The sequence below is a fragment of the Rattus norvegicus genome, chromosome 1 (genome assembly GCF_036323735.1).
Source record: "Rattus norvegicus strain BN/NHsdMcwi chromosome 1, GRCr8, whole genome shotgun sequence".
Lineage (NCBI taxonomy): Eukaryota > Metazoa > Chordata > Mammalia > Rodentia > Muridae > Rattus > Rattus norvegicus.
Genome location: NC_086019.1, coordinates 143,414,232 through 143,439,568, shown reverse-complemented (window position 1 = coordinate 143,439,568; position 25,337 = coordinate 143,414,232). Strand labels below are relative to the sequence as shown.

At 52.1% G+C, this 25,337-nt stretch overlaps 1 protein-coding gene across 10 annotated transcripts in view; it reads right to left on the bottom strand.

The window, feature by feature from the left end:
- Positions 1-25,337, bottom strand: part of Zfp710 (zinc finger protein 710) — a 70,351-nt gene that overhangs the window by 6,306 nt on the left and 38,708 nt on the right. For all 10 annotated transcript variants that reach the window (XM_008759507.4, NM_001398728.1, XM_063284601.1 and 7 more), the window contains 2 exons: positions 4,339-5,827; positions 207-398 (listed from right to left, as the gene is read on the bottom strand). In XM_008759507.4, the coding sequence (XP_008757729.2) occupies positions 207-398; positions 4,339-5,799 (1,653 nt within the window). In that variant the 5' untranslated portion in view covers positions 5,800-5,827. Of the gene's footprint in view, positions 1-206; positions 399-4,338; positions 5,828-25,337 lie in introns of those variants that run through there.

The window sequence follows — 25,337 nt, the reverse complement described above, 5'->3', positions numbered from 1 at the left end:
AAAGGCACTGAGGTAGAAACTGCGGCTCACGTCCTATAGTAGGGACCTGACCAAGCCCCTGCAGGGACTGCACCACAACCTTCACCCCAGAAGTACAACTCCAGCTGCTCTAAGGCCCCATCCCCTCACCCACACCCGCCCTCTGCCCCAACACCTCCAAGCCCAGGCAAGCACTGCCCAGGCAGGCCATGGGAACTGCCCCATACCTTGCACTTGAACGGCTTCACAGGCGAGTGCACGATCATGTGGGTCTTGAGGGTTTGCTTCTGCACAAAGGTCTTGAAGCAGATGTGGCACTGGTAGGGCCGCACGCTGGTGTGGATGAGCATGTGGCGCTTCATGTTGGCCTGCAGGGTGAACTCCCGGCCACAGACCTCACACTTGAACTCCTTCACACCCTGTGAATATATATGAAAATATATTTGTATATATATAAAATACTTGGCAGTTTGCATGTGTGTGGTGTGTCTGCCATAGCACAGGTGACCATCAGAGAACAACCTTCAGAGCCTGGCTTCCTCCTTCCACTTGTGAGTAGCAAACTCAGGCTATCAGGTGTGGTGGCAAGCACTTACCTCTACTTGCTGAGCTGTTTTGCTGACCTTCACTGGGGTCTGACAGGGAAGAATGGCAGGGCTGCTGTTCCAAGCCATCCTCTAGAATAAGGCACACAAATTGTGCCTGCCAGTAGATCTGATTCAAGGCCAGCACAAACAACTTATCAATAAAGCCAGGGTGGGGTGGAGGGTGGGGCTGGAGAGATAGCTGAGTGGTTAAGAGCACTGGTTGTTCTTCCAGAGGATCTAGATTCAATTCCGAGCACTCGCATGGTTCACAACCATCTGTAACTCCAGTCCCAGGAACTCTGCCACCCTTTCTGGCTTTCGTGTGTGTGTGTGTGTGTGTGTGTGTGTGTGTGTGTGTGTGTGTGTGTGTGTGTGCGTGCGCGCGCGTGTGTGTGTATCACACACCCACGTACACATACGCAAAACATTTTTACGTGTAATAATAAATAAAATATAAAAGCTGGGTATAGGGGCACAAGCAGACAGATCTGAGACCAGCCAGGAATACACTGTAAGACTGTCTCAAAAGAGAGGGGAGAGGGGGAACTGGGAGTCTCTCTCAGCAGTAGAATGCCTATCTACCAAAGGTTCAATCACCAACACTCAGAAAAAGAATAAAATCTTTGTGCACCGGAGGAAGAATAACTAACACTCAAGTATAAAATTCTAAGTTGCAGTGGTGCATGCCTTTAATCCTGCACCCAGGAGGCAGAGGCAGGCAGATCTCTATGAGTTCAAGGCTAGCCTGGTCTACAGAAATAGTTCCAGGACAGCCAAGGCTACGCAGAGACACCTTTTCTTGAAACCTTCAGGCCCTTCCACCGATCTCCTGAAGGAATGGAGAGTGGCTGATAGCTGTTGTCCAGAAGACAGGCCGAGGCTCCTCCCTGAAGAGGCTCATTCAGTGGGGTCTGGGGTGGCCCGGGAGTTTAGTTTGACATTCTTCCCAACTGATTCTTAATCAGGGACACTCAGCCCCAGGAGACACTGGCTCCAGAGCACTGTCCGGTCAGGACTGTTGCATGACTGTTTATGGCCCAGCATTCACTTAGCCCTGGAATAGGGTGCTGTGTGCACAGGGGATGCTGGGAGAGAAGGCGGGGTCACAGCTAGGCACTCCCTGTCCTGAAGAGAACCTCACTGGTCACAGCTGCTGTCTCAACTACTTAATATAACATGTCTGCATTACATGCTTTTGTGCCTGTGTGCTGGTGACTGAACCCAGAGTGTTTATACTTTAACAGACTCTGTGTCTACTTTTTAAGCAGCCAGGTGTTCTTTCTTATTATCCACCCTCTTTATCCTTTTGACAGGGCGGGGCACATGACCACCAGGGGGCCCCACTCGAGAGTTGGAAGCACTGATGTGCATGGGGTACAAAATAAGATACCTTTGGTGTTTTTAGGCTTCCTTTATCTCTTGGCACTTCAGTGGATCTTGAAGTCTCTGAGTAAAGGAAGATGGCAAATACACAGCCACCCATCATCCTTCACTCCTACCCTTGCAGACATTAATAATCAATTACAGTTTTACTGATGAGCCCAGGTTCAGTGTCAGAATTTTTTTTTCAGAAATTTTTATTAATTTTCATTGATATGAGTACACTGTCGCTGTCTTCAGACACACCAGAAGAGGGCACCAGATCTCTTTACAGATGGTTGTGAGCCACCATGTGGCTGCTGAGAATTGAACTCAGGACCTCTGGAAGAGCAGCCAGTGCTCTTAACTGCTGAGCCATCTCTCTAGCCCCGAGTGTCAGAATCTTAACATTATACATTTAGCGGCCATCACAACTGAAAAGCCAGGCCTTACTAATGGTCCCTATGCTAGCAGAAAAGTTTGGGCTGGAGATGTTTGGGCCCCTAACTTGGTAAGCTCATAGGTGTCTACTGTGACACTATATATGGTGATCTGTCTCACAGACCACCATAGGCCACCACATAGAGGAGGCCAAGAAAGGGTGAGTTGGCCGGAGTTTGAAGGAATCAATGGGTCAGACAACTTCTAGGATGGATTGTTAGTTAGGTCTAAGGCTTGATTCCACCCTCCCGGGTAGAAGGGCTTCTTTGGGGGAAGAAGGTGGTGGCTGAAAGGTGAGGGGAAGAGAACTCAGTGACCTGGCACCAGGAAGAGGAGGAAACTGGAGGCAGGTTGGGTCTAACAACCTGGTGCATGAGAACATGGCTGCTCAAATTACTTTGCTCAGGTAAACATGTCCGTCACATGTACTTTTAAGGTCTACATATTCATTTTATGTGCACGTATTGTAGCTGTGTGTATGTCTGTACATCATATGTGTGTTTGTGCAAGCAGAGGCCCTGAGACGGAATTGGATCCCCCTGGAACTGGAGTCCCAGTTAGTTGTGAGGTACAATAGGCAGAAGTGGAGAACCAGACCTGGGGTCTCTACAAGAGCAACAAGCGCTCAGCTACGGAGTCTTCTCTCCCCTCCTTTCCTCATTGTGTGCATGTGTGATCATGTGTGTGATCATGGGTGCACATGAATGTGTGTGTGAAACCAGGTCAGCCTCAGGTGTTACTCCTCAGGAGCTGTCCCATGGGGGCCTGGAGCTCAGTGATTAGCTAGGCTGGTTGCCAGAAACCTCCAAGGATCCGCCTGCTTCCCGGCACTGGGATTATAAATGCATGCCGGCATGCCTAGCTTCTTACATGGTATGGGGGATTGATCCTTATGCATACAATGTGTGTGTGTGTGTGTGTGTGTGTGTGTGTGTGTGTGTGTGTGAAGCAGCACTAATGGGAGTTGGCTCTCCTTTTACCCTGTGGGTCCAGAGGATCAGACTTGAGCTTCTCTGGCTTGGCAGCCTTTACCTGCTGAGTCATCTCGCCGGCTTTCTCCAGCCCCATCGATCCCTTCCACAGTCATATATATATTGCATTTTCCTGAAGGGAAATCAAAAGTTTCTAACACTTTTGTGATCCCCTGAATTCCTGGCCATCTACCACGGCTCTCTCGGACCTCAGATCTAGGAAACAGCGAGGGACATTTGAGTCCTGAGTTCTACAAACATTTCACACAAAAATCTTTTAAATTCTTCTCTCTCCCTCTCTCTCTCTCGTATGCTTGTGTGTGTGTGTGTGTGTGTGTGTGTGTGTGTGTGTGTTGTCCAGGTGAACAGCTGGCGACCACAGGCTGATGGCGGGAGGTCTTTCTCGGTTGTTTCTCCACCTTACTCTCAGACCTTTCCTGAACTCACTATTTTGGCTTTGCCATCTGGCTAGTGAGCCTCGGAGACAGCTGTCTCCTCTCCCCACTGGTGGGTTCTGCACACCTGTGCACCCAGCTTTTACAAGGTGTGCCGGGGACTTGAACTCGGGCCCTCATGTTTGCATGAGCACTTTACACTGGGAACCATCTCCCCGGGCCTCAAAAACACAAAACTAATTTCAACCCAGTATTCTGTTTCTAATACTCTACTGAAATTAGGTGAATTCCTAAGTGTGAAGGTAAATAACATCAGGGTTATACAGATGGCTCTTCCAGAGACCCAGGTTTGAGTCCCAGCACCCACATGACAGCTTATAGCCATCTGCAACTCCAGTTCCAGGGGATCTTCTGGCCTCCAAGGAGACCAGGCACACACGTAGTACACAGACGTACATACGGGCAAAATACTCACACACATAAAATAAAAATACATCTTTAAAAAAAAAAAGTTCACCCCTGTACTACCTAAATAATCCCACCTGGGGCTTTGGGGCGTGTTGGGAAGAAAGTGACAGGCAGGGCAGCCATGGCTGGTGGCCTTACCTTGTGGGTGAGGGAGTGCTGCTTGAGGTGGTGGATCTGGCTGAACTCCATGCCACATTCAGTGCACACGAAGGGCCGCACATTCTGGTGCTTGAGCATGTGGTTTTGTAGCTGGCTGCGGTAGTGGAAGGACTTGTCACACTCAAGGCACTGGTAGAGGGTGGGGCCCTGGTGGGAGGCCAGGTGGCGCTTGAGTTGGGTCAGGGTGGAGAAGTCTAGGCCGCATTCGACACAGACGTGGCAGCGGCCACTCTCGTGCTTTACCTCGTGGGCCTTAAGCTCGCTAGGGTAGGCGAAGCCGCGGCCACAGAAGTGACAGCTGTAGGGCTTCACCTCCGAGTGCAGCAGCATGTGGCGCTTGAGGTGGCTGGTCTGAGTGAAGGCCTTGTGGCACACCTGGCACTTGTGGGGCCGCGTGCCCTGGTGTGTCAGCAGGTGCGTCTGCAGGTGGCTGGGCTGTTTGAAGAGCTTGCTACAGTGAGGACATGAGTGTGGCTTGATGCCATTGTGGCCCAGGATGTGCGTCACCAGATTATACTTAGACGTGTAGGACTTCTCGCACATGCGACACTGCCAGCGTTTCTGGCGGTCGCCTGCCTCCACTAGGTAAGAGTCATCGATCTGCACATTGATGTCCAGCCGGTCCAGCTGTGCCTTCTTGTGGCGCTCCACTGTAGAGCCTGCCGTGTCAGCCTCGAACTCGCTGGACTCCTGCCACACGAAGCCCTGCTCTGGTTTGACGAGTTCCGTCGATGTCATGTTGGGAGGCTCAGGATTGCTCAGGGGGGCCAGATGGGGCGGCTCGAAACTACATTCAGTGGGCAAAGTCTCTGATCCAGGTAGTGCCATGCTGGGCTCAAGGAAGCCATCCCGGGCTGGGTCCGGGAAAGGAGGATCGAATGGGGCCGTGTCCAGCTCTGGCCTTGGAGTTCTTGGCAAGTGCCGGAGTGTCCGGGGCTTGCGGCTGAAGGCGCTGAGGTCGATCATCTTGACGGCACTGCTCTGCACCAGGGCCTCACAGCCACCACTGGCCGCCTCCTCAGGGGCCTCTGCAGGGCCCGGGTCTTTGTCATCCCCGGGCACAGACACCTCATACACCTCCTGTTCCTCTTCGTCTTCTGCCTTCTCAAACTTGACCTTGGGTACCAGCCTCACAGGGGGCCGTGTCTTCCTCCGGGTGTGCTTCTCAAAGGCGGCCTCTACCTCCAGCACCTCCTCTTCTGGGGGCTCTTCCAGGGCCTGCCCATTACAGGCCAGCTGATAGATGTCAGGCCCTGGTGGTCCTGGCTCCCCCATGGCTGTCCCAGACAGTTCTGGCCCCAGGTCTGGGTAAAAGGCCTCTGCACTTATGGTGGCTCCAAAGAGCTCATTTTCTGAGACCAGGCCCAGCACAGCAGCCTGAGCCAAGGACAGCACCACCACAGCATCCGTCTGTGTCCCTGAGTCCATGAAGCCCTCCATCCCGTGGGGTCTGGCTACGAGGGCATTTCTGTAAGAGAAAAGGGAAGAGGTTACTACTGCTAGGCCCATGTTGAGTGGGGATCAGACTCATCGAGGAGAAAGGTCCTGATAATTTGGGGTATATGACCCTGATGTCGTGACCCCTGTCTTGAGAACAGGATATGCTTGTACTATGGGGAGCAGTGACCATCTCTTGTGTATACAGCCAACTCCTTCATCTCACTGAGAGGTCCTGGGTGAGCCCTATCCCCTGCCTGCCTAAGTCTTTCCCTGCATCCATAGAACAGGAAGGAGGGTGGACTTCATCTGTGATATTCTTTCTTTGTTTGAGACAGGGTCTCACTTTGGAGTTGTAGCTGGTCTAAAACTCGTTATCCTCTGGCCAATCCTCCCCCCACCCCAATGCTAGGATTACAAAATGTGCTTCTGCGCCATCTGTCCAGTGGTTTATACGCAGGTGTCTGGTACGTGTGCACATGCCCATGTGCAAGCCTGCATGGAGGTCAATGTCAGGCTTTTCTCAAAAAAAAAAAAAAGATACAGTCTCTGACTGAACCTGGAGCTCACTAGTAAACTGGCCTAGGTGGCCAGCAAACCTCGGGAATTGATTCTCCTGACTCCGCCTTCCAGCTCTGGGGTTACACAGATCTACCTCCCTAATCCATGTACAGCTGTCCTTAAACTGGGTCTTACGAGGTCTTCACAGTGCCCTCAGAAATCTGTTTCAAAATGCACAAATATGATTCTACTTTTTTTTTTTTTTTAAGGCTGACAGGCTCTCAGTATGTAGCCGAGGTTAACCTGGAACTTGCTATCTTACAGCCTTCGCCTCCTAAATGCTGCCGTCACAGTCAGATGTGTGCCTCCACAAGCCCCAATTTATGAATGAAGTTGAATAGCCTTTTATTTTCTCTCTTGCAGTGCTGGGGATGGGGCCCAGGGCTCTGAGCATGCTAGGCAAGTACTCTTCCACTGAGCCATAGCCCCAGCCCTTCTGTTTTAAAAATTAATTACTCCATTATTTTAAGAACTGATTAAAAAAAAACCCACCTACTCAAAATATAATGCGCCACATTTCTAAAACACGCCAAGTCCCACTGGTGGTGCCGGCGGAGTAATTAATTTTGCACAGACCCTGGGAACGTACTGTGGTGTGAAACGATTGTTACCATTAGTGATAGTGTGGCTGCATGAATGAGGATTTAAAAATATATATATACAGAGTAGAAACAGGACAACATGCAAAAATAGATTAGGCTCTGAGACTGGGTTTCAAACATGGGCTACCACCAGGCAGCCCCGATGTTAAATGGTCTATCATAGAGCCACTGTTTTCCCTAATTAACTAAATGCCGTATGTATATTTATCCAAATATACTGATAAAAAGACAGCTATAGCGGACACAGAGCTGTGGCATGTGAGACCACTGTCTGACTTGACCTGATCAAAAACTGCATCCCAGGCTCTGGGTCGTGTTCTCTGACCTAACAGGATCATGTAATCAGTACCACTGTACCCCATCCAGTTGTAAAACCAGCCGAGGCACCCTCCTTTCCCTGGGCTTTACAAGCACTGCAAACCCCACCTCTGAACAAGGTGCCCCTCCCCCAGCATTGCTTGGGCCCTCTGCCACCAGTTTCCTGGCCTCTGCCTGCTCCCATGCAGATGCCAGCTTCGCCAGGCTACAGTACACCCACAGCATGCCTGTGCTGTGTGGGTGCCTCCTCCTGGGCTTCACATACTCATGTCCTCACGCCCTGCCCTGGCTCAGTTCCTGACACACTCCAGAAAGAGGAAGGACACTCGTCGGGTGGCTCTGGCCTGCCTTACTCCTAGGGCCAGTGTCCAGCACATGGCCAGTGGACAGCCCTTCCTCAGGAAATCAGTCCAGGTCTGTTGCTACCCTCCCCCCAGCACTCAGTGGAGCTTCCTCTTCCTGAGGCTGGCTAAAAATACCCTAGACAGGAATCCGGCCTCCTTGCAACAGACACGAAAGATTAAACTATTAAGCTCAGAGCAGGGCTCTGGTGGAAGGGGTCACATGGGAGCCCTGCCAGGAGCCTCAGGTCCATCTGGAGCTGTCCAGGGGACTAAACTCACTCCTGGTGACCCTTGACGCCATGCTCAGCTTCACTTGACTGGGATCGCCCACTTAAAAAGTCACTCCTATGGCTCAGTTTCTCCATCTGAACACTGGGAGTGAAAGCACACAAGGAAGGCATGGGATCCCCAAGAGCACGGTGCAGGACAAGGATCTTATTTAACCACAAGGCCCTAAGCGGGAGTAAAGATCGGTAGCTTTATCATCAGATCTCCAGAAAGACAGTCTTAGAACTGAAGAAACTGTTCATCCTTGGGCCCCGAATTCAGCAAAGTTCTGGTGATCGCAAGGATAACTGTCACGAACTAAGGATTCATGAAAATAATACTACTACATCCCAGCTGGCTAGCAGGTCTAGTGCTTAGTAAAGAAGGTGAGCATGACAGGGACTCACTCTGTCCCCACTGAGCCTACAGAGAACTGCTGGGTTCTTCACAGATATGTCCAGGGCCCACTAGCCAGAGCTCATCCCAGACACAGCACCAGGCAGCAGCCTGGTATACACAGTGGCTCTGAGCAAACAACTCACTCAGCAAAATTTTCCGACTTCCCACAAGGCAGAACCCATGGGGAGCAGGGACTGGCCAATCACGGCAGAACCTGTGTTTAGAACTTGGCACTGGAAGCTGGGTCTGACAGCACACGCCTATAATCCCAGCACTTGGAAGGTGGACTAAGTTCAGGAGTTCAAAGTCATCCTCAGCTACATACTGAGTTTTGAGCAGACAAAACAAACAAACAAAAAAGAGCAACAACAAGAAGGAATTTGGGTTGAGTGCTGAGGTCAGCGCGAAGTTGGGCATGTCCCACTGTGTCTCAAAGCTCAGTTTCTTCTACCTAGTCTGATGAAGGCTTCCTGACTTGAAATAGACACAAGACAGACAGTGTGGCCTTTCCTCAGAGGCCAAATTGCTACCCCCACCCCTACCCGCACTCCCCCGTCCCACAACCCCAAGAGAATGTCGCACAGGGTCTATTTCACATTCAGACAAGAGTGTGACTGATCACTGGCCAACCCTGCTTGAGGAAGGAGCGAACATGAGTGTGGGTCTGCTTCCCGACTGCAAAAGAAGTCCCACAATTAACCATGCAACCCTCCAGCAAGGAGCCACTCCTTCCCATACAGACAGGATGCAAACCAAGTCTATCCCAGGCCACCTGGGCCTAATCTTCCCTAGGAACAGGTGGTTTTGACTGGAGTCAGTCAGTGCTCTCTGAGGGCCAAGGGTGGGGGGAATTGTCTGTCAATCGTGAGCCACAGACATAGCAGAAACTTACTGAGGGCTCCAGGACCCATTTAACCCTAAAGCAACCTCACTCCACAGCCAGGGAATGGTGTCTAAGCCCTGGTGACAGCAGTTCTTAATTAGCAGGGCAGAGCTGGGTCACACCAGGCATCACTAGCACCCAGGAGGACTCCAATTCCAAGGCTGCCAAATCTGGAGGCCACATCACAGCAGAGTGCAGGGGCTGCCCAGGGCTACTTGGGGCCAGCAGAAGCCTGCAACCTGGTGGCAGGGCCTGGGCTCTATGTTTTTGTGGTCTGGTCTCTTGGGAATAGTCTGTGCACGCATGAGTTTGTATTGTGTCTGCTCAAGTATGTGTTATGTGTGTGCAGAAGGGGCTTTGTTGACAGAAGGACAGATTCCAAGTGACTTGCCACTCTGCCTGTCAGTCTGATGTACAGAGCCTCTGGTCCAGAGTCCTTTTCATCCTCTTGGACTTGGTTTAGTTGTCCCCAAGTCCCCTAGCTCCTTCTCACAGGCTACAGCCCTGGCCCTGACTGCTCAAGGCAGAAGAGTCCACAGGGGACCATGTCACTTGTGGCACATGGATGCTGCAGGCCCCCAGAGGCCTCCTATGGCACCTGCCTTCTCAAGGCAAGGCCTTACTTTATCACTTGTGCTGGGGACTCAACCAAAGCTTGTAAGGGTGTCCAAGAGAAAAGGATCTGTGTCCTTCCAAATTGTGTGGCTTAGGACGGGGGCAGCCATTAGTGCGGTTCCTCTGCAAAGCCCCTCCCACTTCTCCTGCTCTCTTCTCCCCTGGGTGTGGAGAAAGTAAATGTTAAAGGCAGGGATACAGAGTAGCTGCCGGGAGTGCAGTAATGCAGGGAGTGGGCTAAGGGAAAGAAGAAAAGGAGAGGGAGGAGGAAGGAGGGAGGGAGGAGGAGGGGAGGGAGGAGGGGTAAGAAGAGGAGTGAGATTGAGGGGGAGGGAGAAAAAGAGAAAGAGACTGTGGAGGACAAGAAACAAAGGCCCAGAGGGGGAGGGGACCCAGAGAGACACAGAAGCCCAGGGCTGCCCTATTTCCCAGGGCTCAGCTTCACCTCTGGGCCAGAGGGTCAGGCCTGATCCTGGGGAGGGAGCAAAGTCTCCCCTTTGAGACCCAGCAGCAGGCTTCTCCAGCCCAAAAAGGGCCCCAGGCTTCTCACTGTTACTCTAAAAATGCTTTGTCTCCTTTCGCCAGCTCCCGTGAGGACTGATCCAAGCAAAGGGACCATGGGCAAGTCACCTGATACCTTGGGGTCTCACTGACCCCATCTATGAAACAGACACGAAGGCCTACTTGGAATCTCAGGGTTTTGATAACCTACGGGATCATCCTATCTGACTTCCATACAAGGTCCCCTCATTTCAGAGCCTCCCTTTATCACGAAGGGTTCTACCAGTTCCTATCTTCCAATGGAACCCCCCCCCCCCCCATGCCCCTGCTTAAGGAGGCTTGGCCAGGTGGTAGTTTCACATGCCTTTAATCCCAGCACTCTGAGTTCAAGGCCAGCCTGGTCACATGGTGAGTTCAAAAAAATAAAACCAACCAAAGTCAGGGGTGTTCCGCAGGCCTCTGGTGCCCACTAACTACAACTGACTTAATCTGCTGATTATTCCCTGAGGACCCAAGAGGACCCAGTCCCCAGTACAGCCTGAGCAGTAACCAGGCCTGATACTGGGAGGCCCAGTTTGCCCTTGGGCCTCTTTTTTTTTTTTTTTTTTTTTGGCCACGAATCATGAGACTACTCAGGCTTTGGTCTCCACTTCTCCAGGGGAACCAACTGCACTGACACACACTCACCCAGCACCTCCCTCCCAGGCGCTGCAAGTGTACCAACAGATGGAGCCTGAGATCTGGGAGGCAGGAGGTGTGGCCTCTTGTGGGAGGGACAGGCTCTCAGGGAACAAGAGGGAGGAGGTCTTAGCTAGGGTTTGCACTCAGACCTCCAGAGGTGGCGCCCGGTATCCGCTGCAGTACTGGGAGGAGATGGCACACAGGTCCGGGGAGATGGAGAGGTAGGCCCCAGGGTGGGACAGTACAGGTAGTCTGAAAGGGAAGCAAGTTCCTGGCACGAAGCTGAAGAAACACTCCAGGGAATTCACCTGGTAGCCAAACCCGTTGGCTTCCTCCTGTTGTTCGCACAGCAGACTTAGAGGTAAGGTGCTCCTGGCTATCCTCAGAGAAGAGGAAGTGAAAGCCCAAAGCTTGTGCAAACCTTCGGTTCCTTGCCTCAGTCTCGCTTGTCAGCCACGGGCTACCCACAGCATGGAGGCCCAGCGGAAATGTAGCTGTCGTCTCTCCTCCTCAGCTTCCTCTTTCCAGAGGTCCAACTCCACAAGTTAGACCGGAGCTGGGCCACAGAAAGTACAGATATATATATAAAATCAGCCCCTGCTCTGTTTGGACAGTGTCTTACCGAGACTGGTCTTGAACTTGTGGACGCAAGGGCTCACCCCACCTCATCCTCCTGAGCACAAACCACTCAGCCCAGCTCAGACCTCCCTCACCAACCACCGAATCCCACTCACTCAGCCCTCCCAAGTGCTAGGATTACAGGTCCACAACACCAGGCCCTGTGAAGCACAACTACCACCTCCTCCTCCTCCTCCTCTTCCTCCTCCTCCTCCTCCTCCTCTTCCTCCTCCTCCTCCTCCTCTACCTCCTCCACCTCCTCCTCTTCCTCCTCCTCCTCCTCCTCCTCCACCTCCTCCACCTCCTCCTCTTCCTCCTCCTCTTCCTCCTTTTAAATAAGGCCACTGAAGCCACAAAGAGAGGAGCCACGGATAGAAAGGCAAGGCTGGACTGCATCTCCAGCCTGGATGCCCATCATGGCCTATAGCCTAGATGCTTCAGTCTGCTGCCCAAGGCTGTCCTTAGTTCCCCTGCTGGCCCTCAGCCCCTCTCACACTTGATGGCTCCTGACTGGGGACTTTGCCCATGCTAGCTTCCCTGTCAGGAAGAAGCATTACCCAGGCATCAAGAAGGAATGAATGGGGGCTGGAGATGGCTCAGCGGGGAACAGCAGCAGCTGCTCTTCCAAGGGACCTTGATTCTCAACACCTGCAAGATGGCTCACCACTGTCAGTTTTCTAGCCTCTCCAGGCACCAGGCACACACATAAAAAAAAAAAATGAACGAACAAATGAATGATACTAGGGGCCCCTTGATGCTTAGCAGTGCATGGCCCTGCTCTGTACTGCAGGGTGGAATTTTGGGGTCCCTCTAGCCAATGCTATCACCTCACAGAGGTGGGAAGCAAAGCCCTAAGGCCCCTGTGCCACATCCCTAGGACTGATCTGGGATTTTAAGTCCTGCTACACTTTCCCCCAACATACTAAACAGAACACTCCTGCCCCAGGATGGTGGGCACTGCTGTTTCCCCTGGAGGCTGTAAGGGCAGTGCATGAAGGGTCTCCAGTCAAAGTGTTTTGAACTTAAGAATTCTGCCAAGACAGCTGTGTGTCGGCCCTGATCTGGAGCCTACTCCCCACTGTGTTTGTGGTCATGGACCTGGGAGCCTGCCTGGGCTACCGTGCCTGTGTGGCTTTCACTGTGCACTGCCTCCGTTCTCGGTCACAGACCTTGCCTGCAAGTGACTTCTGCATGCGTAGTTCCACACTCCAGGAATGCTCTTTCTCAACCTTCTACTTTTAGTTCAGGCGTCACATCTGCGGGAAATCCTCCTCATACTGCCCCACCCTCTAAGTTCTCAGCAAGTTCCAATTGAATCCTTTTCTAAGACTTCTCCTTGCCAGGTGTGGTGCTGCACACCTGCCGGCCCGGCACCTGGGAGTTGGAGTTCCGCAGGGACCCCAGGGTCACTGGAGGTACACACCAAACTATGCTTCAAACAACAACAAACAAACCCCCCCAAACTCCTTTTCCTTCCTGGACTTTATCATCATTTTTCAGGACTTGTTTTGTTGCTTTTTTTAAGATTTATTTATTATCTATAAGTACACCGTAGCTGTCTTCAGACACCAAAAGAGGGCATCAGATCCCATTACAGATGGTTGTGAGCCACCATGTGGTTGCTGGGATTTGAACTCAGGACCTCAGGAAGAGCAGTCAGTGCTCTTAACCGCTGAGTCACCACCTCTTTTTTTTTTTTTTTTTCTTTTCCCGGAGCTGGGGACCGAACCCAGGGCCTTGCGCTTGCTAGGCAAGCGCTCTACCACTGAGCTAAATCCCCAACCCCGAGTCACCACCTCTTAAGGACTTGTTACTGATCTGTTTATCAGGACAACTACTGGCCTAGAGAATTTGAGATCCCAGTTAGATGACACTTTCCAGGGGTGGACACCTGGCCCGTTTGCTCTCAGCAGCAGCACCTTGTGAGAGTGCAGATTCAAGGAGGAAGAGGAGGCCATGGCGGAGCCCAGCTTGGAAGGCTGCCATGTAGACAACCCCAGCCCTCCCTGTGCCTGAGTGGCAGGACCAGTTCCTCTTCCATGGGTGGAACAGCAGGCCTCCTGTATCTGGAAGGCTTCTTGTCTTTCCTCTTATTCTAGAAGCAAAAAATCACACATACAGTCTCTCCGACAAGGATGCTGTCTGTGCTGGACCCCAAGACCACCACCCTCCCCCCAGCTTAATGTAAAAGGGAAAAACAAAACTTTGGCTCACAAGTGCAAGGGGTGAAGAAAAGAAGAAACACACATGACTCTCACTGCTTCGAGCCTTGTCGGGACCTTCCATGAGTACATGTGAGAGGTTCTAGGAGTAGGGGAACTGCATTTCCAAACTACAGATTCAGAATCTAAGGCAGGCAGTCCCCGTGGGCAGGGTGAAGCAGCCTCCCCAGGGTCTCTCCACTCAGGTCTGGACAGCACAGATTTCGGGGTCATATTTTCCCTCCTTCGCCAGCCCGTCGGGACCAAAGGACTTCCCGTCCTCTTCATCTAGCCTGTCCGGCCCCTCCTCTGCAGAGTCCTCCTCTGCCTTCTCCATCCTGTCTTCCTCTCCCTCCATTCCTCCCCTCTTCTGTTTCCATGGCAACCCATCCTCTGCTCTGTTCTGCCACTCGGTCTTGCGTCCCCATCTCCTCTCTTTTTCTCCTCTTTCGTCTCTCCTGCCATGCCAGGGTAGAGTCCAGATCCCCCCATGTCCGCTGCTTCTGGCCTCCTGCTCCCATTTGCTCTCCTTTTATCTCCCCCAATGTTCTCTTGTCATCTCAGAGCGACATCTATTTATCTCTTGCTTAAAAAGAAAACACGAAACTCTAGTCCATTTGGCTCTTCCAGTTCGGTCCCAGGCACCTTTCCCTTGAGCCAAGGGTCAAAGCCCAGGGATGGCAAGGAGGGAGTCTCCTAGAAGGGGTCCCCCGCCCGCCTCGAGAATCCTCTGATTTCAGCAGTTCGAGGAAGAAAACACACAGTTGGGGGGTGGGGCTTGCTGGGAGAGGCCACTACAGTAGCCTGAAGTACCCTCAAAATAGAGCAAGGCCCAGGATTCCCCACTATGCTGCCCAAGGTAGGAATTCACTGTTTTTAGGGAAACTCCAGCCCAACCATACAACAACCCTGAGGCCCTGCCCCAGGCCCACCTTGCCTTAAGAATTGGATCCTCAATGTCTCAGTGCTCTTCCCTACAAACAGATGACGAGGTGGCAGAAGTCACCAGTTCTTCAAGATTCACTTTTCTAGGGATGAGGCCTAGTAGTGGAACACTTGCCTGGCATGCAGAATGCCTTGGGTTCTTTTCCTGGGGGAAGGCAGGATAGAGGGCCTTCTTCCCAGTGTCCTTCCAGCTCCCACAGACTGAGCTCCTAGTCGGGGCCAGGCAAGGAGATGGTCATTTCTGTGTCTTTTTTTTTTTTTTAAGATAGACAAATTGAGAGCAGAGGCTGCTGTTTGAGTCTGGGCACACAGGTTTGAGCCTGTTAACTATGCTCTTCTTCATAGACTCCACTTCTCCCTGCACTCGAGCCCAGCCTCCTCCAGGCCACTGCAATGCTGTGTTTAATCTACAGTGATCAGATACAAGTCCAGGAATGGATTTACCACAGAAAAGAAAGCAAACTGATTACGCTGGTGGCCCCGGGGTCTCAAAGCAACATGGGACAGATAGGTCGGTAGAAATGGTATCAAGTCCTGTGGTGGCATGGAGTAGGATGAAGGGGCCCAAAGGCTGTGAGAGACCTTGGCAGTAGCTGAGGGAAAAAAATGCACGGTGGGGAGGTAGTGGAGTCCTGGGCTCCCAAGACCCAGATGGGTTCTGTTCTGTCCTGCCAGTGTAGTTGACAAGGCTCTCTCCAGGATGCGGCAAGTGACAGGCCCAGAGGAAGCCAGGGGATGAATGCTGGGAGGGCCTCCCTCTGCAGGTGAACAGGGGAGGAGAGCTGTGCATCGTCTGGCAAGCTCCTGTGTGTAATTCTTTGTCTGTAACCAGGACCATGTCCAGGGAAGGAAGCTACCACATCCCCAGGCCACGTTTACTTTCTGAGATCATGGATGTAGAGAATGGCACCTTGGTAACAAAGCCTCTTTTACAAGTGGGCATGATGGGTGCATACCTGTCATCCCAGTACTTGGGAAGTTGGAACAAGAGGGCTGCTGTAAGCTCAAGGCTAGCCTGGGCTACAAATTCCAGGCCAGCCAAGGCTCTATAATAAGACCTGGTTTCCAAAAATGAAAAGTCAGGACAGGAAAGGAAAAGCAAAAAGAGAAGAGGGATACAGAGAGCCGTCTCACAGGAGAGGAGGCAGAGAGGAGCTGAGCGACCTGGCTGAGGCCCCCAGGGTAAGCGGCAGCCAGGTCTAACCTCATGCCTATGCTTTTAAATGAAAGCAGTGAGAGAGATGTTGAAGCCTGCAGTTGAGGCTTGTGTGCAGGGAAGACTGGGGATGGGAGCCATTGCTTTCCCTCATGCCTCGGTCATTATCGATGCTGAGGGCCACACGGGTGCAGGCAGGTCACAAAGATCTTCAGTAGCAGGGACCTCACGGCTTCTTAGAGGCAAGATTAAAAGCCACAAAACCGAAGTGCAAAATATCAAGCAGGAAATGAGTAAGGGGTACCACAACAAGACCAGGTAACTCCCCACCTCCCCACTTAGGGGGTTGGGAATGGTTTTCCATGTGAACCAGCTCTAGGGAGACAACAGACCTGAGCTGCAAAACTGAAGTTACCCCTTCCTGCCATGCTGGTTTGTGTGGGCCTCATCACCCGACCTATTAACATGGGATAGGATATCTATCTACTTTCTAGGGTGGCCAGGAGGTGGGCCTGAAGCCTACTGGATGAATGAGACAGATGCGGGTTGCACCATGGGAAGGTGGGTGGGGAGGCTTGGTGATGGATGATTAGGAAGCCATCACTGAGATAGATGGCAGCTGGCACAAGGGCTGTCACAGGCTGGAGGCACAGGGTGGAGAGAGAAAAGGAAAGAGTACAGAAGAGCAGCTGACGGAGAAGCGCTGAGGTTGGAGGGCAGGCGAGGCATGAGGCCTGGCCAGGAGCCCTCCCCTTTCCTCTCTTCTCCAGTAAGCCTGCCTGACTCATCCTGGGGCCTCCATTCTTGAACATCCCCTGACAGCGAGCACTGCCTCTCCAAGCCAAGCTGGCACTGGAATCAACATTTATTTTGCAGTCACCCACACACTCAAGTCAGGCTTGGATTTATGCCAGGAGAAGCGTAATTTAGGTCTGTGGGGTGTGTGTATGTGGGGACAGCTGGAGTACACACAGGCAGAAGTCAGACACACACACCGGCCACACAGCGGGCCTGGTGCACTTCCATACCAGGAGATGAGGGGAAGGAAGCCCTGTGCACAAGTGGAGTCACAAGTCCATGTATTCCGCCCACAGCCTCAGTCCATGGAGGGACACGCATGCACACATGCGTGAACGAAGTGGCTCAGAGAAGGAGGAGCAGAAAGAGGCTGGGGTCCTGTAATTAGAGCACGTGCACTGCGGGCTGATGGGTCTACGGGTAACATGCTAACAGAGGAAGGCGCTAAGAGAGCCTGGCTGCCACAGGCTGCAGAAAGGTAAGCAGGGGACTTGTAAAAGGCAGAAGTGAGATGTAGGCAAGGACCAGGAGATGGCCTTGGGAACAGGTTCCAGGAAGTCGGGCTGATAGATGTATGTGGGATGCCCAGAGAGGAACTGGGCATTTCTTCTTCTATCTGGGTCACAAGGATGTGGCACTTAGGAATCTGGGGAAAGGGGGAGGAGTGTGGGTGGTGGCTCTTCCTGTGTGAGTCCAGATGCTGACAATGCGAGGTATGGGTGTCGCCTAATGACAAATGACTTTGCTGTCTATGATCTTCTATCAAGTAAATGCCTGGCCTTTCATAGAGGTGGGAGGGTTTCCTCCTGGCTTTCCTGGCTGTGGAATCGGAGGGCCCTTGGGGCAGCCTGAGGACTGAGTTAGCTCAGCTCTAGTACACGGTAGGAGGCTGGGTTTACTGGGGAGATAGATAGTTCAATCTATAAAGGCCTTGCTGTGTAAACATGAGGACCTGAGTTTGGATCCCCAGAATTTCTATGCCAGGCACAGCAGTGAGCCCTGGGGCTGAGAAGGCGGAGTCAGGACGAACCCTGGGCTTGCTGGCCACCTAGTTTAGCCAAATGAGTGAACTGTAGGTTCAGTGAGAGACCCTCATTCAAAAAATAAGGTGGGGGGTTGGGGATTTAGCTCAGTAGTAGAGCGCTTGCCTAGCAAGCGCAAGGCCCTGGGTTTGGTCCCCAGCTCCAAAAAAAAGAAGAAAAAAAAAAAATAAGGTGGGAGAGTGACTGAGGGACTCCCAACACAACCTGTTGCCTACACGTACGCACGCACGCACGCACGCACGCACGCACGCACGCACGCACGCACGCACGCACACAGTAAGGAGTAAGGAATGAACATATCCATTCACCTGGGCACAGTGCTGCACAATGCTACACAGTTTACGAATTCCTTCCCAGGCCCAACACCACTGGATTCCCCCTCCCAGGGGCCGCACTAGCCAGGCATGGACTGCACACGCATGGCTCTTGTTCTTATGGCCCAGTGCCAGTGCTGGTGGTAGCAGACTGGCCGGCTGCCCCAAGGAACACAGTGCCGGCTCGGGCACTCTAACTACATTACTTCACTTAATCCTGAGTGGTCTGTGGTTGGCATCAGTAATATCACAAGATGGGGGCGGGGGGGGGGGCAGAGGCACAGAGGGGTTCAGAACAGTTCCCAAGCACTGCTTCTTAGAGCCTGCACAGCCATTTGGGTGGTTGGCTGTGTGTCCTAGAACCTTCAAGGGGGGGGGGGGGGGCTCAAGGAACGACAGACTGGAAATATTCCTAGGATTGGTGTAGATAAAGGTGCTGGTCAGCAAGCCTGCAGACCGAACTTCATCCCTAGAACACAGCACACATGGTGGAAGGAGAGAACTGACTTGCTAGTGTTCTCTCTCTCTCTCTCTCTCTCTCTCTCTCTCTCTCTCACACACACACACACACACACACACACGCAAATAAATAAATAATAAAAGATGGTTTTATCTTTCTTCTCCCAAGGTTTGGGGAGCACTGTAGGGTGTAAGAACTAGGAGGAGTGCTGCGAGATGCTGTCCCCTGGACTTGACATGGCCATTGCACTCATTGAACTGGGGCAGCCATCTGCACAGTCACCTGCACAAGGTTAAGCCCACAGGATTAGTCCCATTCCAGAAAGCAGCACTAATTCAACACAGTGGGTTACAAAACACAAACAAAACCCACAAGACCCAACTGAAGTGGAGTGTTAGGGGATGTCTGGGGAGAGCTGGGGATTAATATGAGCAAGATGTATGTGTGTGTGAAATCGTAAAGAATTTTTAAAAACTATTAAAAAAAAGATGTTCTTTTAAAGTCTGCTTTATCTTAAAAAAATGTTCTGAAGGTTAATGGAGGATGATGAACATGGAGACTCACACATGGACTCCTAACACTCAGGGGGTTGGTGCAGGATGGCCGTTGTTATTATGGGGCCAGCCTGGGCTACTGAGACCCTGTCTCAGAAAAAACAAAACAAACAAACAAACAAACAAAAAACAAAAAACTGTGGTACACTTCTCTGGAGGCAGAGAATCTCTGTAAGTTCCAGGCCAGCCTGGTCTACATATTGAGATCCGGGCTAGCTGAGGCTCGTAAAATTCTGTCTGAAAACAAACAAGCAAACAACCTCGGTGACCAAACCAAACAACAGGACAGCAATTAAAATAAAAACAAAAGAAGCTGACGGCCCTCCTCTGCTACATACTAAGTACATTGCTAGTATGATGTACTTGAAGCCCTGAGGAGGAACAGGAAGGAAGGAGACGATTAGGGTGAGGAAAATCATTCTGCCGTCAGATGTGTGTTACGTTCTTAGGCCTAGATGGCTGCATCGGTGCTGCATGCAAGTGAACTTCTTTCCTTGTCATTATCCCCTACACAGCACACCAGCAATTCACGCAGCATTTACACGGCGTTAGGTATTATTATAAGTCATCTAGAGATGCCTTGACTCATATGGAGGATCTGTGTGGGCTGTGTGCAAGCACTACGTCACTTTATATAACTCCCCCACAGAGACACGACTGTAAAAGCAATTTACAAAGCAGGTTGGAGACAGGTGTGATGGTCCCACCCGAGGACAGAAAGCTACAGCAGAAGGATAAGGAAGGAGTTCAAGGTTAGTTTGGGCTACATACTGAATTCTAGGACAGCCTGGGCTATTTAGCCGGGCTATCTCAAACAAATAAAACAAAACAAAAACCCCAGCCTGCTATGGAGCACTGAGCCCTAGCTTAGAGTGGAGTCTAGAGTCTAGGAGAGTGTCTGACTCGTTCTGCTCTCCTGAAGCAGGGGTGTATCAGGAGCACCTGCTTGGCAGCCTCTGCGAACAACACCCGTGAGTGTTTGCAATTATTGACTTTGGTAACTCCATGGCCACACAGCCAGTTCCTGGAGGAGCTGTCTCCTTGGTGCCAATTCTTAAAGAGGCAGAGAAAGCCAGTGAGATGGCTCAGATAAAAACACTTGCAGCCTAAGCTCAAGACTGGAATTTGATCCCCACATGCCAAGAAGAGAGAACTGACTCCCCAAAATTGTACTCTGTTGTGCCAGCCCTCAAACAGACAGACAGAGAGAGAGACAGAGAGACAGACAGACACACACACACACCATGAAAGAGATGTTGCCGTATGTGCCCTGCTAGGATCCAGGAATGTTTTTGCCCAAACTGGAATAACCTGAAGGTCAGGTGAGCTCTGCCAGCAGGTGTCCCAAGAAGCCTGTAGCACCAGGAAGCAGTGACAACCCTACTAAGTCCCCAGATGCTAAGATGCCAAGCCCATAGCAGGACTCCACTGAGGGAAGGAGTTGGCCACGGCCACATTTGGCCCTATCAATTCCTTGAGGCACAAAGCCTGAGTATCCCTAGGGGAAAAAATGGATACCTTTCCCCGCAGGTGACCAACTCACTCAGACTTAGAGAGGAGAGAGCCTGCTTTGCCTTTTTTCCCCCCTCAGAACCTGCACACAGTAGGTACTCAACAGTCCCCACGCTCACACGCTCTGCATTGCAGCATCTGGGTGACATCTGCTCTCTGGTGCTTGCCTATGTCTTTTTGCTTCTGATACCCTCCATCTTCCTTGGCTCTGCTCTAGTTTTCGGTGGGGAGGAAGTGGCCCATTCCACGACGACTCAATGCCTGAAGACCAGGGCGGGCCGCACCTCATGGGGCACTGCCGTTCACACAACTGCTCCTGGTTTGTATCCAGTACACCTTGTGTCTACTTTGCTAATGATAAATTTGATTCACACATCAAGAAACCCAGGCTGGGGTGTGAGGCATGAAGGTGGGCCAGCCAGGGTGGGAGTAAAGGAAGGACCCCCAGGCCTGGCAGTTGGTGTGTGACGTATCCTGGCCAACCCCTTTTCTTATGTCTCCCTGACTGCAGCAGCCCAAGCTTCCCTCCTCCAAAAACAGCTCCTCTTTCTAGCAAGCAGGACAGACTGAATGTAGCTTCCACTCACTGCCCCCCCCCGCTCCAAGTCACAGGACCTAGAAGAGGTCATCTTCAGGGTGGTGGAGCTGACAGAGCCCTTCCTTCCTCCAGGAGGAAATGAGTTCCAGTCACAGGGCAGTTTCCACCTACTTCTGGAGAGAGCTGGCCTCAGTCTCGGCTAGCTGCTTTCCCTGCCTCAGCTCGCCCAGTTAGCTCACAGCCTTCCCTCAGCCCTGCCCCCTCCCTGACCCCATGTCCAGATGACCTCTAGTACCACAGCAGACCACAGTTCAGGCACTGTCCAACTTCCCTTGTCACCACCACATGCCCAGGGGCCATCCACTGCCACCAGCACTGTGCTGTGTGACCTCCGCCCTCCTTCTGGAAGGCCACCGTTCTTTGCCAAGCAGACTTACCCTTACCTCTGGTGTCCCCAAGGTCCCAGCATCAGGCCTGGCCTCTGTCCTGCTGGGTTCGCTGAGGGAAGCCATGTCTGCAGCCTCCACACTCACCTCTGCTGAACTCCCTCACCCCAGGACCAGCACTGCTCTAGGTTTCAACAGTCAATCTGTCAACCATGACCCCATCAATGACCTGTCCCGTCCCTGATGCCAGGCACCATTTTCAGCTTTGTAGATTCAGAAGTTTTTTGTTTTTGTTTTTGTTTTTGTTTTCCCCGGAGCTGGGGACTGAACCCAGGGCCTTGCGCTTCCTAGGCAAGCGCTCTACCACTGAGCTAAATCCCCAACCCCCAGAAGTTTTTTTAAAACCAACTTTTGAGTGGCTAAGGTTAGGCGAACATGGATGGCACAATACTCTTTTTTTCTTTTGAATTCAGAAAGACAAAGTGCTGCTGTCCCTCGGGGAGCCTCAGTAGGAAGGTAACTAACACAGCTGTCTGGTTAACACTACCTGGGGGACCAAAGGGGGGCTAAGTAGGGTTTTGTAAGTTGTATAGGAGTCCAGCAGGTGGATTAACAAGCACACTTACAAGATAAGGAGGGAACCTGGATTTGCAATAGTCCAAAGACAGGCATAATCCTGAACACGCCTGGAGTCAGGGCTGCTCAGGCAGCAATGATGGCTGCCCTGCATCTGGTCCTCTCTGGACTGCACAGGAATGGAGTCAGTGCCCAGCAGATACACTACCAAGCTAACCAAGCATAACTCTCAGGAGGGACCCAGGCTTGCAGAGAGAGAGAACCCAGTGGGAACCCAAAAGGAATGCTCGACAGCTCCCATGTGACACTTTATTTGGGGAGGGCCATCTAGTGGAGCCACTCAACCACCATCCCAGGTCCAGCCAATATGGGGACAACTGCTTCTCCAAGTGTGTCAGTGTGGTAGGGGATTCATGGCTAGACAGCTGTCACGTAAATGTGGCTTGGCCTTCGTGCTTGAGTTCAGTCCCAGTGAGGGTCTCATGGCTTCACCATGGCCCTTCTGGGCCAGGAGGATTGACAGCAGGCTCCCACAGAGGAGAGAGGTTTGGGGAATCTGCATTCACCTCTGACCTCTGCCCCAACCCAGGCAGGGCAGAAAAGGAACTGTCTCGGGACCTTGCTGGATTTCCCCCAGCCGAAAGATTTATGGTTCCTTATCTGTGACAACAGGTATGTCTTGTCCAATGGGGACCTTTCCAAATTTTCTGCCCTCTCTGAGGGGAGGCTAGCACACACCAGGGTCTGCAGAGGGAGGTCTGTGCACACAACTCAGTAAAGGGGGGACCTCACAAAACCACTTCTCTAACTTCTCCCACCCCCTGAAAACAGAGGCATTATTCAAAAGGGGAAAAAAAGACTTTTTTTTTTTTAAAAAGGCAAAAGAAATGAGGAACTGAATAGAAGAAAAGGGAGAAAAAAAGAGCGAGAGGAGAAGAGCGAGGTCCCCGGGGAGGTGGGGAGTGCCCAGAATGAAAGGCAGGAGAGAAGGGAAGGAAGGAGAGCAGAGACAAAGCATGGGGGAGAGAAAGACAGAGCTTTAAAGAGAAATGTGAATGCAGCGAGCAGGGGAAACGGGAGTCTTGAAAAAGAGCAGCCCAGAGCGGTGACCCCTCATTCACACACGGTGCCAATCACGGGGACAATGCGAACGCTTTCTGTCTTTTCTCCTTCTCTCCTTCCTGGGGGTGGAAAGGCTGGAGCTGCACGTTAATTTCTGAAAGTGTGAGAACACATTGCGACGCTGCCCGGAACTCACGGCAACCCTCAAGTGCTCCCTCAAGCTTGACGGCCCAGCAGCCATCACTTCTGGTGCAGGGTTGGCTGGCCCTGCCCCGAGCCTGGGCCCTGGCTGTGGTCACCCCTTATGGGGTCCTGGCTGAGTGGGAGCCCATGGGTGAGATAAGCCTCTTGGACAGGCCTTGCCAGTGAGTGGCTGGGAATCTGTGAGGGTTGTCCACTGTCCCGGGATACAGTAGCACACAGGAGAGGGCCTGAGGAGCAGCTGCTTGCCTGGGCCCTGTCTACCCACTCCAGATGTCGACAGAGAGACAGTGCTCTGTCCAGGGTGACTGTGTGTAATGACAGAAACAGCCAAAGGCTAAGAAGATGGGCTGGTTGGGTCAGTGTCTCTTAGGACAGAAAGGAACCTGTGGCAGAGGTTTGCTTTTCACACACCAGAGCGCTGCACTTTCCCAAGTCACCCAAGACCCAAAGGCAGAAAGAATGGAGTTCCCACAGTGGGTGTGGGGCGTGCAAGTCCCGGCGACTTGGAAGGCTGAGGCAAAAGTTTCACTTGAGCACAGGAGTCTAGGTCAGTCACACAGCCACAACCCAAAGGTCAGTGGCAACACAGCCACAACCTACTCTTGGTAGAAGAAAGGGAGGAGAAAGCATGGCTGGCCTGGGCTTGGATCACGGAACTTCCCTCTTCCCTGCAGCAGGCCACTGATATGCACTGGGCATTGCCTGGCCAGTGTTCAGCTCAAGGGTGAGACAATGCTCACACACTGGTAACCAAATGGCTCTCCACCTGTCCTCAGAGACGGCAGGTGGGTGTCCCTGCCCTCCACTTCTTTGTCTTTTCTTCTCTCCCTCTCCCTAGCTTCCAGGACCCAATGAGTCATAAAACTTGGATCAGGGTCACCTTTCGGCAATGGCTTCCGATCATTCTGATACTGGTATTGAGAAGCGCTGGGAAAAGACTGACTGGCTTATTGATTGATTGACTGATTGACTGAATGAACAAGCCTCTGCCCTCCTCTCTATTGGACGTGCTACGTCCTGCGCAGAGCTCAGCACTGCGGGCTGGGATTAGAAACCGAGGAGGGCCAATGGGACCTGGTGATGGTGGAGGCCAGTCAGGGTGGGGGAGGGATGGAAACAGCCAGGGAAGAAACCCTTTCCTTACCACGGCCACCAGACCAGTAAAGACTCAGCTGGAACCTCGACCCAAACAAGGAAACTATCAAGAGAAAGGACGTGAGGCAGATCCAGGCTCACGGGGCGGAAACTTAATGGAACCACAGCATGCACCTACTCTGGTACTTCTTTGTGATGCTCAAATGCTGGCAGATATTTGATGAGCATCTGAGTGCAGGCTAGCTCCCATACACGCAGGGTGGTAGTGAGCAAGATCCTAGTGCCACAGAGGAAGCAAAAGTGAGAAAACTGACAGGTGAGGCTGGGCGGGGAGAGGCAGTGGGCAGTGGCCCTCGTGCATCAGGAGCGTGTGCAGAAGGGCCCCGGAATCACCTTAAGTAGCATGCTAAACAGAAAAGTACATTTATTTGTTAGGATAATTGTGGTCCCAGCACGTGGACGGTAGAGACAGGAAGATGGAGGTGTAGCCTGGCTACACTGTGAATTCTGGCTAGCCTAGGCTACAAGTGAGGGCCCATGTCGAAGACAAACAAATAAAACAGGGCTGGGGAGGTGGTTCAGAGGGTGAGAATGTTTGCTATGCAATCATCAGTACCTGAATTAAAAACCCCAGAACTGGGCATGTCACCTGGACCTGTAACCCCATGCTAGGGGGAGGGGACAGAGACAAGAGGAGCCCTGGGGCCTGCAACTTGTCAGACACACTTTTGGCTTAGTGAGGAGACACTCTGTTGAGGAAATATATTGATAAAACAGAACACTGATGTGCCTAGGTGAGCACACACATGCACACATGCACACATGCACACACACACACACACACACACACAGAGGCGCGCTCGCATGCATGTACACACAACAAATAATTAAGAACAACAAAGTTCCCC